General features: G+C 47.2%; 1 protein-coding gene across 22 annotated transcripts in view; it reads left to right on the forward strand.

Moving 5' to 3' along the window:
• The window catches only part of MAPK8IP3 (mitogen-activated protein kinase 8 interacting protein 3), a 132,092-nt gene extending 113,434 nt beyond the window's left edge, over window positions 1–18,658 (forward strand). For 19 of the 22 annotated variants that reach the window (XM_059716356.1, XM_059716358.1, XM_059716360.1 and 16 more), the window contains 11 exons: window positions 6,649–6,835; window positions 7,931–8,053; window positions 8,339–8,419; window positions 9,080–9,147; window positions 9,816–9,964; window positions 10,397–10,568; window positions 10,701–10,814; window positions 12,212–12,250; window positions 14,208–14,387; window positions 14,681–14,824; window positions 15,681–18,658. In XM_059716356.1, the coding sequence (XP_059572339.1) occupies window positions 6,649–6,835; window positions 7,931–8,053; window positions 8,339–8,419; window positions 9,080–9,147; window positions 9,816–9,964; window positions 10,397–10,568; window positions 10,701–10,814; window positions 12,212–12,250; window positions 14,208–14,387; window positions 14,681–14,824; window positions 15,681–15,802 (1,379 nt within the window). In that variant the 3' untranslated portion in view covers window positions 15,803–18,658. The remainder of the gene's footprint in view (window positions 1–6,648; window positions 6,836–7,930; window positions 8,054–8,338; window positions 8,420–9,079; window positions 9,148–9,815; window positions 9,965–10,396; window positions 10,569–10,700; window positions 10,815–12,211; window positions 12,251–14,207; window positions 14,388–14,680; window positions 14,825–15,680) is intronic. The other 3 variants (XM_059716364.1, XM_059716374.1, XM_019493030.2) reach the window with 1 other exon arrangement.
• The last annotated feature ends 531 nt before the right edge of the window (window positions 18,659–19,189 follow it).

Consider the following 19,189-nt stretch of genomic DNA (forward strand, 5'->3'; position numbering starts at 1 on the left):
GGAATGATCTAGGTCACACAGCCGAGCAAGGACCTAACATGGCAGATCTTTTAAACAGGGGCTTGTATTTGCTCAGTCACTGTTGCTACTGTTCCTATCATTGTTTCCTCCAAATCTATGTCTTTCTATTAACTAAGGTGTTGAGCTGACAGAAGAAGCCAGTGTTAGAAGACTTTTCTTACTTGGAGAGTTTCTGACATCCTACCAGTAACAGACAGGATCTCATTTTTAAAATACCATCAGTCTGCTCCCATACACTGCTGTCTATACAGGCTTCCAAGGAGATACCAGAATCATAGGAAAATAAGGCTTAGAAAGAATCTCAGGAGGTCATCTAGTACAACCTGCTGCTCAAAGCAGAACCATCCCCAACTAGATAATTCCAGCAAGGGCTTTGCTGAGCTGGGTCTTAAAAACTAGGATGGAGTTTCCACCACATCGGTAGGTAACTAGGAGGGTGCTTCACCACCCTCCTAGTGATAAAGTTTTTCTTAATAGCCAACCTAAATTTCCCTTGTAACAACTTGAGACCATTGCTCCTTATTCTGTCATCTGCCACCACTGAGACTAGTCTAGCTCCATCCTCATTGGAACCACCCTTCATGTAGTTAAAGGCTGCTACCAAATCCCTCCTCAGTCTTCTCATCTGCAGACTAAATAAGCCCAGTTCTCTCAGCCTCTCCTCACAAGTCATGTGCCCCAGCTCCCTAACCATTTTTGTTGCCCTCTGCTGGACTCATAGTTTCATAGTTGGTAGGGTCGGAAGGGACCTGAGCAGATCATCAAGTCTGACCCCCTGCCATGGCAGGAAAAAGTAGTGGGGTCAAATGACCCCAGCAAGGTGTTCGTCTAACCTACTCTTAAAGACCTCCAGGGTAGGAGCCAGCACCACTTCACTTGGAAGTTGGTTCCAGGTCCTAGCCACCCTGACTGTGAAGTAGCGCCTCCTAATGTGTAGTCTAAATCTACCCTCTGCCAGCTTGTGACCATTATTTCTTGTCATTCCTGGTAGTGCTCGGGGGAACAGGGACTCCCCCAGTGCCTGCTGGTCCCCTCTGACTAATTTGTAAGAGGCCACTAGATCCCCCCTCAGCCTTCTCTTGTGGAGGCTGAACAGGTTCAGGTCCCTTAGCCTCTCCTCGTAGGGCCTGCCCTGCTGGCCCCTGATCATATGGGTGGCCCTCCTCTGAACCCTCTCAATGCTGTCCACATCCCTCCTGAAGTGCGGCACCCAGAACTGGACGCAGTACTCCAACTGTGGCCTGACCAGTGCCGTATAGAGGGGGAGGATCACCTCCTCGGACCTGCTCAAGATGCATCTGTGGATGCATGACAAGGTGCGGTTGGCCTTCCTGACCGCGTCCCCATCTGCCGGCCCATGTTCATTTTGGCATCAGTAATGACTCCAAGATCCTTTTCTGCCTCTGCACTGACGAGAAGGGAGTTCCCCAGCCTGTAGGTCTGCTGCTGGTTCTTCCTCCCCAGGTGCAGCACCTTGCACTTGTCAGTGTTGAAACCCATCCTGTTCTCTTCAACCCACCCCTGTAACCTGTCTAGGTCTGATTGCAGCCTGTTCTTCCCTTCTAGCATGCCCACATCCCCCCACATCTTAGTGTCGTCAGCAAATTTGAACAGGGTGCTTTTTACCCCCTCCTCCAAGTCACTGATGAAGATGTTGAACAGTGCGGATCTGAGGACCGAGCCCTGTGGAACCCCACTGCCCACATCCCTCCAGGTCGAAAATGACCTGTCCACCACCACCCTCTGGGTGCGGCCCTTCAGCCAGTTAGCGACCCATTTGACTGTGTAGTTGTCGATGCCACAGTCCCCTAGTTTTTTTAATGAGAATGGGGTGAGAGAGTCGAAGGCCTTCCTGAAGTCCAGAAAGACTACGTCCACTGCTACTCCTGCATCTAAGGATTTTGTGACCTGGTCATAGAAGGCCACCAGGTTGGTCTGACAGGACCTGCCTCTAATGAACCTGTGTTGGTTGCCCCTAAGAATAACCTCCCCTGCTGGCCCCTTGAGGACATGTGCCAGGATAATTTTCTCAAAAAGCTTCCCCAGGACTGAGGTAAGACTGACTGGCCTATAGTTTCCTGGGTCCTCCTTCCTCCCTGTTTTGAAAATGGGAACAACATGGGCCCTTTTCCAGTCCTCTGGGACCACACCAGAGCACCACGAGTAAAGCTGTGCCAGGGGTCCCGCAATGATCTCTGCTAATTCCCTCAGCGCTCTGGGGTGGAGGTCATCAGGACCAGCTGATTTAAATACTAGATCCCCACTGACCCTATGTCTGGGTGCGCCTCCTCTGGGGCCTGAGGGGGTCCCGGCAGACAGGCTGATCTGACCCTGCTCAGGAAAATGGAGGCAAAGAAATTGTCAAATAGGTTAGCTTTGTTGTCTAGTGTGACGACCAGATTTCCTAGCGTGTCCTGCAGAGGCCCCACATTACCTGGTACCTTCTTTTTGCCCCCTATGTATTTAAAAAAGGACTTCTTGTTGTCCTTGATCCGGGTAGCTCGTCCCAGTTCCATCTCCGCCTTGGCCTTCCTGACCGCCCCCCTGCAGCCCCGAGCAACTGAGGTATAGTCATCTCTGGTGATGGCCCCTCCCTTCCATTGGGTGTACGCCTCCCTTTTAGCTAGGAGACGTTCCCATATGCTTTTGGTGAGCCATGGGGGCTTCTGCACCCTCTTGCCCCCTTTGATTCTTGTCAGGATTACCTCCCTTTGGGCTTGGAGGATTGTCTCCTTAAGGAACAACCACTCTTCTTAGACACCTGACTCCTCTCCCCTCCAGGACCTCATTACTTCCCAACTATTCTCCTTACCTCATTGAAGTCTGCCCTCCTGAAGTCCAGGGCTGCTGCCTTGCTGCAGGCCTTTGCCACCTTGCGCTGGATGGTGAATTCCAGCAGGCGATGATCGCTGTCGCCCAGGTGGTCGAGCACCTGCAGACCCCTCACCAGGTCGTCACCCGTGGCCAGGACCAGGTCCAACAAGGCGTCTCCCCTGGTGTGGCTATGCACCTCCTGGGTTAGATGGATGTCCTGTATCTTGGCTAGGAACCTACGTGAGTGGTCAGACCTGGCTGACTGCTCTTCCCAGCAGATGTCTGGAAAGTTCAGGTTGCCCATGATAACCACGTCCTTTGACCTAACTACCTCTGTGAGCTGACTTAAGAATTCCCGGTCTAGCTCTTCCCCTTGGTTGAGTGGTCTGTAGTAGACTCCCACCATTAAGGCCCTTTTCCCTCGACTCCCTTGTATTCTAACCCAGAGCACTTCAGTGTGCCCCTCCTCTGTCCTAGTGGTACTCATTGAGGATGTGTATTCCTCCTTGATGTAGAGCACCGCACTCCCACCTTTCCTCCCTGTCCTGCCCCTCCTGTACAGCTTATAGCCCTTGATATTCACTGCCCAGTTGTGCATTGGGTCCCACCATGTTTCTGTGAGCCCCAATATGTCTGGCTTGGTGTCAGCTAGCAGGAAGGTAAGTTCCTCCTACTTGTTCCCCATACTACAAGCGTTTGTGTAGAGGCATTTGAGGCCTCCTGAAGATGTGTGCACTGGCCCCCTAATCTCAGTACTGCCTGGGCCCCAGTTGCTTACCTGGGTATTTGTTCTGCTCGTTGTCAGTCTAGGCTGAGCTGTTATTGTGGGTGTTGCTTGGTTTAGTGGTCCAAGGCTTCCTCCGCCCTCATCTTCCCCTTCTCCCGACGAGCCTAGTTTAAAGCCTGCCGAAGGAGATTCACCAACCTAGAAGAGAACACATGCTTACCTTTGGGGAAAAGGTGAAGCCCATCCCACCTGAGCATGTCTCTTGTTGTGATGTGCGGGTCGTTGTCTAGGAAGCCGAAGCCTGTCTTGAGACCATTCCTGAAGCCGCCATTTCGTCTCTCTGATGCAGGTCTCATGTCGTCTTCCATGTCTGTTCACTGGTAGGACAGAGGAGAATACCACCTGTGCTCCTATCTCCCTCAGCATGTCCCCCAGAGCGTGGTAGTCCGTCATCAGGTGATCAGGGCTTCTCCTAGCCGCATCATTAGTACCCACATGGTTTAGGACCATGGGGTAGTAATCGGTGGGCTGGATCATGGCCTGGATCATCCCCGTCACATCCTAAATCTTTGCTCCGGGCAGGCAGTAGACCTCACGTGTTGAGGGATCCTGGCGACAGATGGGGCCCTCCATACCTCTCCAACTTATCCACATCCTTTCTGTAGAGGGGGGCCCAAAACTGGACACTACTTGAGATGTTACCTCACCAATGTCAAATATAGGGGAATAATCACTTCCCTCGATCTGCTGGCAACAATCCTACTAATGCAGTCTAGTATACTGTTAGCCTCCTTGGCAACAAGGGCATACTGTTGAGTCATATCTAGCTTATTGTCCACTGTAACCTCCAAGTCCTTTTCTGCAGAGCTGCTACTTAACCAATTGGTCCCAAGCTTATAGTGGTACAGGGGATTCTTCTGTCCTAAGTGCAGGACTTTGCACTTGTCCTTGTTGAACCCCATGAGATTTCTTTTGGCCCAATCCTCCAATTTATCAAGGTCACGAATCCTGGCCCTACCCTCCAGCGTATCTACTACTCCTGCCAGCTTGGTGTCATCCACGAACTTGCTGAGGGTGCATTCCATCCTATCTTTCAGATCGTTAATGAAGATATTGAACAAAACTGGCCCCAGGACCACCTCTGGGGCACTTCATTTGATACTGGCTGCCAAATAGAACTTGAGCCATTGGTCACTACCCATTGAGTCTGACGATCCAGCCAGTTTTCTATCTACCTTATAGTTTATTCATCTAGACCATGCTTCCTTAGCTTGCTTTCAAGAAAGCTGTGGGAGGCCATATCAAAAGCCTTGCTAAAATCAAGGTATATTGTGTCCACTGCTTTCCCCACATCCACAGAGCCAGTTGTCTCATCATAGACGGCAATCAGCCTGGTAAGGCATAACTTGCCCTTGGTGAATCCATGCTGACTCTTCCTAATCAGTTTCTTCTCCTCAAATTGCTTAGAAATGGATTCCTTGAGGGCCTGCTGCATGATTTTTCCAGGGACTGAGGTGAGGCTGACTGGTCTGTAGTTCTCTGGATCCTCCTTGTTCCGTTTCTTAAAGATGGACACTATATATTTGCCCTTTTCCAATTGTCTGGGACCTCCCCTGATCACCATGAGTTTTCAAAGATAATGACCAGCAGCTCTGCAATCACATCAGCCAGCTCCCTCCGCACCCTTGGATGCATTGCATCCAGCCCCATGGACTTGTACATGTCCAGCTTTTCTAAATAGTCCCTAACCTATTCTTTCACCACAGTTGGCTGCTCCCCTCCTCCCCAAACTGTGCTCCCCAGTGCAGTAGTCTGGAGGCTGACCTTGCCTGTGAAGACCAAGGTAATAAAGGCATTGAGTCCTTCAACCTTTTCCTCATGATCTGTCACTAGTTTGCCTCCTGCATTCAGTATGGCAACTGCACTTTCCCTGACCTTCCTCTTGTTGCTGACATACTTGTAGAAACCCTTTGTTACCCTTTACATCCCTTGCTAGCTGCAACTACAATTATGCTTTGGCCTTCCTGATTTCATCTCTACATGCTCAAGCAATATTCTTATACTCCTATCTAGTCATCTGTCCAAATGTCCACTTCTTGTAAGCTTCCTTTTTGTGTTTGAGTTCACTGAAGAGTTCTTTGCTAATCCCAGCTGCCCACCTGCCATATTTGCTCTTCTTCCAGCACATCACAATGGTTTGTTCATATGCCCTAAGTAAGGTTTCTTTAAAATACAATCAGCTCCCCTGGACTCCTCTCCCCCTCAGACTAGCATCCCAGGGGATCCTGCCCATCAGTTTCCTGAAAGTCAAAGTCTGCTTTTCTGAAGTCCAGGGTCTATACTCTGCTGCTCTCCTTCTTTCCTTCCTTCCTTTTGTCAGGATTCTGAATTTGGATCATCTCATGGTTACTGCTGCCCAAATTGTCATCCACTCCTACATCCCCCACCAATTCTTCCTTGTTTTTAGCAGCAGGTCAAGAAGAGCACAGCCCCTAGATGGCCTCTTCAACACTTACACCAGGAAGTTGTCCCCAACGCTCTCTAAAAACTTCCTGGATTGTCCGAGCACTGCTGTTTTGCCCTCCTGGCAGGTGTCAGGGTGATTGAAGCCCCACATAAGAACCAAGGCCTGGACACTTCCATTAGTTATCTGAAGAAAGCCTCATCCACCTCATCCTCCTGGTCTGGTGATCTATAACAGACCTGCACCACGACATCACCCTTGTTGCTCTCTCCTCTAACCTTAACCCAGAGACTTTCAACAGGCCTGTCTCCAGTTTCATACTGGAGCTCTGAGCAATCATACAACTCTTTTACATACAGCGCAACTTCTCCTTTTCTCCTCTGCCTGTCCTTCCTGAACCGTTTGTATCCATCTGTGACAGTTCTTCAGTCATGCGAGCTCCCACCAAGCCTCTGTTATTCCAATCATGTCATAGTTCCTTGACTGTGCAATTACTTCCAATTCTTCCTGCTTAATGCTGTTTGATTTGGAAGAATAATCTGAAAATCAGAAGCGTGCTCTATAAACAGACCCCTTCTGTCTAATTTTTCCATCCAGCTTACAGTGTATTCATCTTCCATAGGTGAGGTGGCTGCAGTCAGCAATGGGAAAATCAATCAGTCCCAGTCCACAGAAGAGGCAACAGAAGCTACAGAAGTACCAGAGAATGGTGCAAGTGAAACAGAATCAGCCCAAGTCCGGCCTGGTCCACTTACAGAACATGTTTTTACAGATCCAGCTCCAACTCAGGCACCTGGGAGGCAGAACAGGTAGGCTGTTGTGCTAGTACAGTTGTTCATCAGCACTGATGAGAACAAATGAATGAGTCCAGCCTGTTTTTTGAGGGGAAAGTCAAACTCTTACCACCTTCACACCAACACTGTATAAAGAGATGGGCTGGTAGGGTATGGGGGCAGGAATCAAATAAAACAAACATGGTTCTTCCAGTAGCAGACTGTGTTTCAGGCTGTTTCAGAGCAAATATTTGATCTAATGAGGAATAAGACCTGCTGTCAAGAGGAATACCCCCGGAGAATACATGCACTTAAAGTTTTATCTGAGGATCTTATGGACTTTTATATGTGGTGATGAGTGGTCATTCTGGTAATACCTATAACAAGAAGGATGCTATACAAATATCAGAGAAGGCATGGAGTCTGTCAGAGGTCTTATAGAGCAGCGGTTCTCAACCCTTTTTGTAAGAGGTAGTTACCCAGTGCCCCTCATTCCTGACCTGCTATCCCCCACCCCCAGGCTCCAGCCCCACAGTGTGTGGGTCATGGGGGGCCCCAAATAGCCCCTTCCAGGCTGGAACTCTGCCAGCCTGCAAAGGAAAAGCCATGGTTTCCCATGTTTTTCTCCTTTAAAGGAGAATCCATTCTTCAAGTTTGTTTGTGAACCTTCCATATATTCTTGTGACTCACTTTTGGGTTGCGACCCACGGTTTGAGAAACATTGTTTTAGAGCAATCGAAGCCATCATAGTGAGCGTGTAAACAAAGAACATGCCCTGTGGCCAGATGATGGAATAGCTGAAGAGGCAAAGCAAAAAGCTTTTCTTTAGTCCATATTTTTAAAGCATATGAACACAAAAAATCCTCAGTAACTTTGAAGGAAGGGTGTTCCCACACAACAAGATTAAAACTTTAAAGATAAAGATAATTTAAAAATGTAGGAATCAAACAATTGTAGACCAGTTGATAAATAAAGGTACTTTAAGGCAGAGACTGCATCTGCCTCTGTGCTGCTATTAGATAACTACTGATAAGGGAGCCCTCTATAGAGGATATCAATCCGTGTACGTGAGACCTGAGATCTGCCCTCTGATGAGATTTGAGATTGTGAGGGTTGGTTTTGTCCTTGCAGTGAGAACGGGCACCAGAAGTCAGAGTCCAGCACAACGCTGCCAGAGCAGGAAGCAACCGGTGATGCTTCTGGAACTTGTACCAGTGCTGCACCCACCATGTGGCTTGGAGCACAGAATGGCTGGTAGGTTTGTCTTGAGCCAACAGAACCTTCTTTGTTACCTGCTGTCCCAAACAGGTAGCCTCCAGGTCCCAATACTTTAATGTTTATAGACTGTCTTCACTGTGTACCCCTGAAATGCTGGTTAATTTTGAGCCCTGGGTTTGTTATAGTTGGAGCAATTCAGCCAACCATGCTTTGCAAATTGCTTTAATGTCACAATGAAAGACTCGCACATGACCTTGCAGTGCAGTTTTTGTCTGCCTGACAACCTTCCTGCTAACCAGACCTGCTTTCTCCTTCCCACAGGCTATATGTGCACTCAGCAGTCTCCAACTGGAAGAAGTGCCTGCACTCAATAAAGCTGAAGGATTCTGTGCTGAGCCTGGTGTAAGTTTCCGTCCTGAGTCACAGGCATGAACCCAGGAGACTCATCACATGATTGATCTTTCTTTGTTGTTGATGTGGGGTTGCTTGCCAGCCCATCTTTTTCCTTGTCGTAGTAAGTGCACTGGTCTGTGGGGAAGATTTCTGAAACAACTTCCTGCTCCTTGATTCATTTAGAAAGACTCATAATGAGCTGCTTTCTTTTCTAGTTGCAGGCTTGGCAGCATCTGATTGCTAGTGTACTGGATAAAAGTAAATTGGGGAGAGGGGAGAGGAGAAACAACGGAATTGTCTTCTCATATTAGTGTAAATCAAGTGGAACTCTCCTGAGATCAGTGGAGTTATTCAGTGTTAAACCAGTGGAAAGGAGAGGTGAAACTCAGCAGGAAACTGGTAAACTCTGTGCTAGTTGAAATCCAGTGCTGCCACCAAAAAAGTAAATAGATATGTGACCCTCAGATACATGAAGAATGGCAGTGGCAAGTGCTGGATGCAGCAGGAATTGTTTGTAGAAGATGAGAGGAACCAAGAGAGGAAGAGAGTCTCTTACCCCTGACATAATAGATCATGACTGCATCCCAGCTTGGTAGAAGCTCCAGGAAGGCCTAGGAATTAGTTATTCCTGCTAGACTTTCAAATATGCTGTCTTCTCACTGGTTTCAGGCATGTGAAAGGACGGGTTCTCGTTGCTCTGGCTGATGGAACACTAGCCATATTCCACCGAGGAGAAGGTAAAACTCAAAGCAGTCAGGAATGAACTAGTCAACTCCAGAGCAGAAGCAAAGTCTGTGCACACAGATTAAGCATATCACTTCTGGGCTTAAGAAGAAAGGGTACCAAATTGCTAGAATGTGAATACTTTCTTAAAATGCACAGCTACTACCAAAATAGTGCCCTTATGCACATAAGGGCAGTTCTTGCTTCCTTCTAGATTTTCTTGTTACACTGCAGCTCACACTGGGGATCTTGTAGCTGGTTTCCATGAGTGAGTCAAGGTTTTAGAGCTAGAACTTTTCACTGTACTCTCTGGTGGTAATCAGAGTGACAAAGTCCCTGCAACAGACTGAAGTGGAGAGAGTGCTGCTTGTATAGACTCAATTTTTTTAACTTCTGCTAGGGTGAGCTTTGGGTTGAATATGATTATTTAACAACCAAAATGTCCACATCCTAGATGTAATAATGCTCCCTGATGTAGAGGTAATATGTTTGCAGAGTATTTTGATTACACACTTAGCTGGACTATTAGGACTAGAATAGAGGAGATCTTGGTTCTACACCTGACTGGAACTTTCATATACTGGAACAGTTCATTTGAAGTTGGAGGATCATCCAGAAACCAATAGGAAGGGAAGTGATTCTGCTGTGCATGCAGATCACTGATGCCTTTGTTTTTCTCTAGATGGTCAATGGGATCTCAGCAACTATCACCTGATGGACCTGGGTCATACGCACCATTCTATCCGCTGTATGGCTGTTGTGTACGATAGAGTCTGGTGCGGCTATAAGAACAAAGTCCATGTCATCCAGCCCAAGACGATGCAGATTGAGGTGAGGAGCCATTTGCATTTGTGGGTGAAAGAGGTGGTAACAGTAGAGATTAGCCCAGGCTTTATCAGTTCTTCTATCTGCTTTCTGCAGTAGAGGGAGGGAAACACAATCTTTGTATCCTTATTGTTGACTCCATGGTGGTAGGAGAAGAACTGTCAGGAGAAACCATGTTACTGGAGATCTGACAGAGTAGCTCATTATCTCTTACTCTTTGGAGCTTGAGTACTTAGGTCACATCTGTATCTGGCACTTCCTTTGTGACTAGGAAGGAGGCTGGGAATCCACATGTACTAGGTAGTCTCTCCAGAGTTTGCGCCTCTGATCTAGGAGCTTTGAAAACAAAGTGCTCCCAATCCAGGATGAGGGAGCATCTGTCTAGGTCACTGCAAACCTGCAATGAATTCATGACGTTCCACACAATTGATATTTCAGAAGTCCTTTGATGCCCACCCACGCCGGGAGAGCCAAGTCCGGCAACTGGCATGGATTGGAGATGGGGTGTGGGTTTCCATCCGCCTAGACTCCACACTGAGACTGTACCATGCCCATACCCATCAACACCTTCAGGATGTGGACATTGAACCTTACGTCAGCAAGATGTTAGGTGAGAAGGCAGCATTTTTTGGTAAATGGTCTATTATACTGACTACTGTTGATTAGGGAGAATTAGTGTTTTTAGGACACTAATCCAGGTAATACCATCCTAATACCACCATTTCACACTCCCAATCCACAGGCACTGGAAAGCTGGGCTTCTCGTTTGTGCGGATCACAGCCCTGCTCATTGCTGGCAACCGCCTCTGGGTAGGGACAGGGAACGGTGTCGTCATTTCTATCCCCTTGACTGAGAGTAAGTGATGCTTATCAGACATTTTCCTGAAATTACTCAATACCAGCGATGCCTTCATTTGCTGAATGAAGTGGAGTAAGTGACTTGGGCAGACTAAATACTTCCCAGGCTGATCTCCATGTACTGGTGCCAAAAATGGAGTATCACAGTTCTGATCAGTGATTCAGAGAAAATAAAGGGGATACAGGTATCTCCAGGTAAAGGAGCAACCTTGAACCTGGGCTGAGACTACCTTGATTATGAAATTAAAACTTTGCTATAAGTTAATTTGACCCATTTAAAGATGTAATAAATATTCATCACTGTTCTGTTCAGTGAAGTAGAAGCAGTTTCCTCCTCTGAGGAACTGTGACATCTGCACCATCTCTACATTGTATGCTGTTGATCAGTACTGTGATACACTTGGCAGATGTTGACTCATTCTAGACCTATTGGTGGCATCAGGACTGAAGCACTGTGAAGTGCATACATTGGAAGGGGGCCACAAACATAAGAAGTCAAAAGAAACCCTTCTGTAGACAGTCCATGATACTATAGATATCTGGCCTTCCCACACCGATACCATTGCTGAAGGGCTGAAGAAGAGGAAGGTTCATTGAATCAAATCAAGGAGTCTGTTTTAGTTCAGCAAAACTTAAGGCAAATCATCAGTCAGTCCAGTCTAGTGAGGAGTTTACCAGGTGTGGACAGGCAAGTCCCTAGAGGTGAGAGGGCTAATTGAAGCTTTCAGTAATCCTGTTTTTCACCTGCCACTCAGCATCTAACTTTTCAGTGAGAAAACTCGCTCCTAAATGCACTGGAAGATACAGGAATATGGGGCAGTTTATTGTGATGAAAATTGCAATTCTTGCATCCCTGCTGCTGGCAGAACATGACTGTTTTATGAGGAAAAAATCTGTTATGCACTGGAATTGGCCCCTCCTGATACACTTACACATGAATACAGCTTGCACCTTTCATCAGTGCACTACCTTTGACTTTGTGTTCTCGGAGCCATTATCATCTGAGAATCTCACTTCTGAGCCCCTCCCTGTTCTAAGGGTTGCTTTTTCTTGGGGCATCTTATGCCTCTGAGTTCAATTCATCACACACTGCAAGTAAACTCAATTCTCATGTGACATTGCTGGAGAAATGGAGAGTAGCAAGATTTTTCTGTGAACTTAGATTTTTGATCCCCTGAGCTGTCCTTCATCCCTGGTCTTATAATTGAAGGATGAGTAGTGCAAGGGCAGGGTTTTCTTAAAGTGACTCTGAGTCAACTGCTCTTTTTGGCACTCTCTCAATGTGTGTATTTCTGTGGCTCCCAGAAATTTCTCCTAATAACTGCCTTTTTCTTCTCTCCCCACTTGTCTTTCTCTCCCTGTTCCCTTCTGTTCCCCACTCCTTGCGTGGCCTAGCTGTAGTCCTCCACCGAGGCCAACTCCTTGGGCTCCGGGGTAAGTCCAGTACCTCCTTCCTTGTGGATTTCAAATGTCATTCCTTGTGCACCAGCTGTCCCTCCCAGTCACTTTCCTAACCCTTCATCCGTTTATTAACTTCTTTCCCTTCACTTACCCATTCATTTCTCGCACATTAACTAGCAGTCACTGAGAAGATCCCAAAGATGATAATGTAAATATCTTCATTCCCTTGGAGCTAGGGGCATTCAACTCTTTCTCAGTAGCCCTCCCATTTGTTTTACTGTGTAATTGAGTACTTTTTTTCCACCTAGCTCCTTTATTTCGATAGCTGAGGTCAGGGAAGGTGATGACCAAAAGTGTGCTCCTTGTAATCCTAGTAGTAGAGATCTGTTTGGCCAGACCAGAACAGACTGTCTATCTGATCTTCCAGGGATTCCCCAAGCTCCATCACTTTCCAGAACAATTAGGGTACCAGTGCTGTGGCACCTCAGAGCCAAGAGTAGTAATGCAGGACCTTGAAAAGGACTGGACAGTTTATGAGCATTAAAAATCATTTGCACTTATGCAAGGGAAGGGGGCAATACCACGGGAATCCCAATTCCTGGATCAGGCTTTATTATCCATCTGCAAGGCTTAATAAGCGACCCTGTCCTAAAGTTTGGCCAGGACCATTCTGAGTGTATTTTCCTTCTTTAGGAGCATTAGATACTAGCCACTGATAGAGGCTGAACACAAGGCTAACTGGACTCATTGTTTGATGCAATGAGTCCAGTGTTACTGTAAAGTGACACCATCCGATTGCAGCTGCTTATAGCAAGTCAAAGTACATTGGTGCAGAAAGCTGTGGTCTTTTTTCTGATCAATTCTTATTCTTCCATGCAGCTATTTTGCCCATGATCCCAAAATCCTGGCTTGAGAAACAGGTCTCCTTTGATTTTAGAGTTATTTCTTATTTCTCATTTAATAACTGAGATAATAGATATAATAGTGCATATAATGACACCAAACATAAGTCCCTGCTAGAGTGAGCACCACACTGGAGTTTGTTTGTGCAAGGGACCGAAAGTTCTACATTCCCCTGCGTGCGTGCGTGCGTGCGTGCGTGCGTGCGTGCGTGCGTGCGTGCGTGCGTGCGTGCGTGCGTGCATTCGCGCACCTGGGATAGACATGCAGGGAAGAGTCTCCCATCTTGAGCACTGAGCCCTAGGCTGGTAAATGGAGTTTATTTCTTGCAAGATGCTGAGCAGTGTGAGCTTCTATGGGCTTTAAGGGTGTTCAGCCTCCCTCAGGAGGGCTTCAGTGTCCAGATAGTCAGTCTCAGGGTATTGTGACTGAGGCTGGCAGCTACCTTTTCTCCAAGATTAGAAAAGAAACCTGGTTCCCTTTGACTCCACCTCTGTCCTGTTGGACTATGGCTTTGCAGGGACTATGTTGCCACCCTGTACTCTGGCAGATCAGTGTTAGCAGGGGGCTTGCCTTTCAAACTCAGCAATTTCATCAGTCCAGAAAGCAGCCACAACTCTCCAAGGGCCTTGTAGGCCAAGCGGCCATATTGTTTCATTAGGGCAGTGAACTCCTCACGTTACCCACCTAAGTACCAAGGCCTCTGACTGGCTACAGAACAGTAAGTTCTTTCTCAGCTCTTCAGAGTTCTGAAACATGGCTGCCGTAGCAGGGGGAGGAGGCCTTTATCACAGTGCCCTTAACGTACTCCTTTGTAGGGGTGGGACTTTTCCAAAGACATCCCTATTAGTCAGACATTCCTTTGATTAGAGGCACAGCTTACTCACATGAAGGGATGTACCTGTGTCCCCACCATGTTGACAGGGAGATGGCATGTATAATCTAGTATGGTCTCTTCCATCATGCTCAGGACACTAAACGGGGCCTCTAAAGGTTCTCCAGTGGTACTCATGACTTTTCTCTTTGACTGGGGCTGCTGTATAAATGGGCACAAATCTACTACTTGGGGTTATTCTTCTCCTGTTCTCAGCCAATAAGACGTCCCCAACATCAGGAGAGGGGAATCGCTCTGGTGGAGTCATTCATGTGTATGGGGATGACAGCAGCGACAAATCTGCCAGCAGCTTCATCCCCTACTGTTCCATGGCTCAGGCGCAGCTCTGCTTCCACGGCCACCGGGATGCTGTCAAGTTCTTTGTCTCTGTGCCTGGTAAGGGGAAGCACAGCACTTTCTCAGGTTGGGTCTGGCATCAATTGTAATTTCCATGGTGGGGGAGGCCGGAGTTGACCTGCTGTAGGATGTTGTGGATGCCATTCGCACCTCCTGCAGCTGAACCAGTGACTCCTACAGTTCCTTGTTCTTATGCATAAACTGGAATAAAAGCCAGATTTCACTCACCAAAGTGATTGGACTGGCAGGGCCTTGACCACATTTGTGACCTTGAGCTGAGTGCTCAGGGACTGTGGCAGAGGTGCTGAAAGGGGCCCCCATGTTTTTTTCAGGCAATGTTCTTGCAACCCTGAATGGAAGTGTGTTGGACAGCCCCTCTGAGAACCCCAGCACAACAGCCACCGAGACTGAGGGGCAGAAGCTGAAGAATGTCTTGGTGCTGAGTGGAGGAGAAGGGTACATTGATTTCCGGATTGGTGAGCTCCTGTTGTTTGCCTTGTGGGAAGGGCCAGGCATGATGTGTGGGGACTAGTGAGACTCGAGGGATGAAACTGCTGCTGGGGAGTGAATTCAGGAAATTATTTCCACTTGTTTCTGATGATCTGTATAGACCAAGATCTGTGTACCTCACTCCCACATACCAGTAGAACAAACAGACCCCAGACAGCTTTGTCTTTGCCCCACAAGACAGTCTGTACAGAGCCCTGATGATATTCATTAGAGCAGTGGGAGCCAACCTTCTTGGCAGGCATGCCACAATGTAGCCCCACACCCTCCTCGAGTGCCAGTCCAATCCCCTTCTGCCTCCTGATCTCCTGCTCTGCCTTCTGCTTCCTGCCCTATCACCTGCTGTGCTTCCTGTCCCCTCCCTGATTTGCCACCTGCCACACACACAGGCTGCTTGTGTCACTTGTGACACTCATCTTGCAGGTTGGCCATCCCTGCACTATGATTTTCCACACTGATGGCTCAATGCTGCAATCACAGCATTTTCAGGTGCAACACTCTGGAGAAGGCCCTTGGTTAGACTTATGGGCTCGTCCATGTTGGTGGGGACACTTGGCCAATCCATGAAATTGTGGATGCCAAAGAGTCATGGTTTTACATTTTTATGAAGGAGTAGAGGAGTTGTCTTTCCATTGTACATGGACTTTGAAATGCTTCCAGTCCTCACAACTGCCCTCCAGACTTGGCAGATATCAGTCAATACTGCTTGTGGTCAGGTAGCAAAGATCACAGCTGAGTGACAAGCCTTTTGTGAAAATTCCTAAGGGTAGCAATGTGTGGGCTCTCCCTGGTCCCCCCTCCTCACCATTTGTGTTTTCTTGTCAGGGGATGGAGAAGATGATGAAACAGAGGACAACACTGGAGATGCCACCCAAGTGAAGCCAATTCTTTCCAAGGCTGAGAGGAGCCACATTATCGTGTGGCAAGTCTCCTACATCCCTGAGTGAGAGTCTCTCCCTTCCTGCCAATGTAACTCTCCCTCCTCCCGCTGAATGCCAAGATGTACATACAGAACTCCTGCATTATATCTACTGCTGGAATCGGAACCCCAGACACCTGCAGCAGCTCCTGCATCAGACTGCAACCCATTCTAACCTCTGAACGTGCAGCTTTCATCTTGGGCCCATAAGCTCTTTGAGTGCTCAGGTAGTTGTTCTCCTTCCAATGCTGGTGTCTCCAAGGGAAAAAATGGAAGAAAATCTTCAGAGTGAAGCTGGCAGTCAAAACCTGTGCAAGCACCTCTGATTTGGAAGGGCTGGCCCATGTTACCAGGAAGGCTGCTTCACTCTCACCTGCATGAGAAGCAGTGCATCTCTCCAATGTGCCCCACTGAAGTGAAGCTGATGAATTGCCGCTTGCCAACAGCTCCAAAGAAATCTTTTCCTGTTCACCACATAGAATTCCTATCCCCTCCCCTGTGTGTAGATTGTACCCAGGCACAGAATATTACCCCAGATCTAAGGGTAGCCCACGTGCAGAGATGGGACCACAAAAAGTTTCTATTGTTTGGTGGTAGAGCAACAGTCCTATGAAGAAGGGGTAGAGTGAAGAATACTTTCTGCACATGGAAAGATGGAGTCTCCCTCCTTCCTCTACGGCTATTGTTTGGTCACTAGGTAACATGGAGTCTGTGCTGGGCAATGTGAGACTAGGAAGGACTGTTTGCTTGGTAGGGAGATAGAAAGAAGGTGTCTGATATCAAAGGCCTCTAGCATTCTGGAATGCTGTAGCAGTGACTACGTGCTGAAATCTCATTGGTTAGCTGAAGGAAAAGCCTGAAATACTTTTTCCATATATAAGTTTTGGAAGGGAAAGTTTAAAGACATTTAGGTTTCCTTATTTTTACAAGCCCCAAACATGCAGAGAGACAAGCTGATGTTGTTCAATGGGTGTTAATTTGTAAAGTGTAGGTGAAGGCAAGTTAAGCAGTCCTCTGTGTTGCTGTGCTATGATGTGTGTTAACACAGTGAGGTTTTATTCAATGACTTGTGAAGACAACATCCCATTTTGGGCATTGCTGACTTTCTGCAGGGAGAAATAAGTGTATCCCTCACCGTGACTGGGAGGAAAGGATGTTACAGATGGGGAACCATGTTTTACCCAAAGTCACTCAGGCAGCCTATGACAGGGAACGAATGCAGCTGTTCTGACTCCCCTTGCTGGTGCCCCAAGCAATGGACTGTTTGCAGTTCTGGGTGTGCAGAAAAGATCAAATTGTTTCACTACTGGAATGCATGATGGTCCCCAGGAGAGGCTTTCACTGTCCTTCCATGGAACTGCAAACACTGGTTTGTCCTGCATATAGGAGGAGGATGCAGCGTTCACTCCAGAATGCAGAGGTGGGGAGTGACTTCCTTGTGCTTTGTCCATCATGTACCTAACTTCCTGCCTAAGAAGAAGCAAGAAATAACCTGTCCAGGCAGGCTGTTTGAAACTTGCCATGCAGGAGCACAGCATTTGCGCTTGGAAGGTGTTGGTGTCCCTTTCTAACATGCCCCATTGCTTCTTTGTTTGCCTGCTAGGTGAGGCTAAATTGAGGCTTTCAGGGATGTTTCCCTCATTTCCTACAACATGGCCCATATTGTATAGATACATCCTAGGGAAATTTTTGCCTTTCTCTGATGCATCTAGCTGCATGCCCAGTTGGAGAGAAGATACTGGAGTGGACGGACCAATTGTCTTGTATGCTATAGTAACTTCTGTGTTGCTGGAACATGGTACACATGGAGCTGTAGCTGGATGCATCCTTTGTTTAGCAGCAATACCTTAGCCCAGAGCTTTGCAAACAAGGATAGTACAGAGAAGGCTGGGAGAGAGAGTGCACATCAGACCATTTGAAGCAGCAGTGACATACCAGAGAACAGGGGCTTCAGCATCCTGCTTAGCAGTGAGAGAAATTTGGTGGTGCCACAAATTGCCTGTGAGCAGTGTTGGATTACTGAGGGAGCATACTATGCTGCAGATTGAGGTAGGGATGAGTTCTGAATCATGTCCTGCAGTCGTGTACCAGCTTTGCTGTTTGTGTCTACAGCATCCTTTCAGTAGCTGTGTGGGCAGCAGAACACCTCCATGGGAAGGGGTCCCCAGTGCGACACATGTGACAGAAGCTTTTCTGAATGAGCCAGGCTTCTGTTATGCCGTGGCCGTGTTCCAGAAATGCTGTCTGACAGGAGAAGTCACTGTGAGTAGCAACAGAGTATGAGGGAGGGAGGAAGGAAAAAAAATAGCAAGTTCCATACAACATGTACTACCACCAGTTAATTTCGGCTGACAGCATAAAATGGAATTGACATCAGTTGCTTATTTAAATTGAATGCTCCATATGAAAACTATGAAACATTCTGTATCTGTTTTTATCAGTGACAGTACTTGCTCCTCTATCTCCTACTGATTGCTCCAAGGCAAATGGAGAGAAGAGGTCTTAAATCATCTCAGCAGGTTCAGTTCCTTTGCAGCTTGAAGCATGTTTTCCTTGAAGAGAAGCACACATTTAAAAGCGGGGGCAGCTATGGCCACTGCTGCTGTGTTCCTGTCATCCTTCGGTGGCTACTGGGCAGCAAGGTGAGAGCTGATTGGCTTACACTTCCCCATCATAACTCCACTGTGATGTATGTAAAGTACCTTGTATGTTATAAAAGGATTTAAAAAAAAAAGTGTCTTAAGGCCTGTAAACTCCGCTGTTCGGTCTGAAGATGGCATTCTGTAAAGAGACTGCTGTATGAATACTTTCCCATGCTTTGTCCCCTATGCTATCAAACAAATGAACCATATCTGTTCTGTATGTAATAAATGTGTTAACATCAGCAAGTGCAAATGTCTATTTGTTGGCTTGCATTTGCAGACATTTCTAATAAACTTTCATAATGGATGGGCTACTCTGAGGGCCATTAGGGCAGTCACCTCAGATTCTCACCTGTTAACATTTTTAAAGCCAGTAACCCAATGAACTGACATTTGAAGTTAAAGGTGAATAAAATGAGCAGGCTTGTTTTAAAAATGTTAACACAGCCAAAGAACATGTAGAACCAAGGCAGCCAAGGGGCAATGGGATAGGAACTAAATGAAAGTCCCATAAACAGGGCCAAAATTCAAGCTGACAATTATCCGATCGTTAAAATGGGTCCCCTAAATACATCATTTTGTATTTAGCCCCATGAGTGTTTCTAATGTATTTACAAACCGTGGCTGCATTTTTATGATCACTTAGCACCATACAATTTCTCAAGCTCTGAAGTGCAATGGCAGCACAGTTCAGGGAAATGCAAGACACTTAGCAGTTTGAGTTCTGGGAGCTCAAGCCCAGAGGTCAAGGCTCTTTCCCTGTAACACATCAG

Source organism: Alligator mississippiensis, chromosome 13, assembly GCF_030867095.1.
Source record: "Alligator mississippiensis isolate rAllMis1 chromosome 13, rAllMis1, whole genome shotgun sequence".
In the NCBI taxonomy this organism is placed as follows: Eukaryota; Metazoa; Chordata; order Crocodylia; family Alligatoridae; genus Alligator; species Alligator mississippiensis.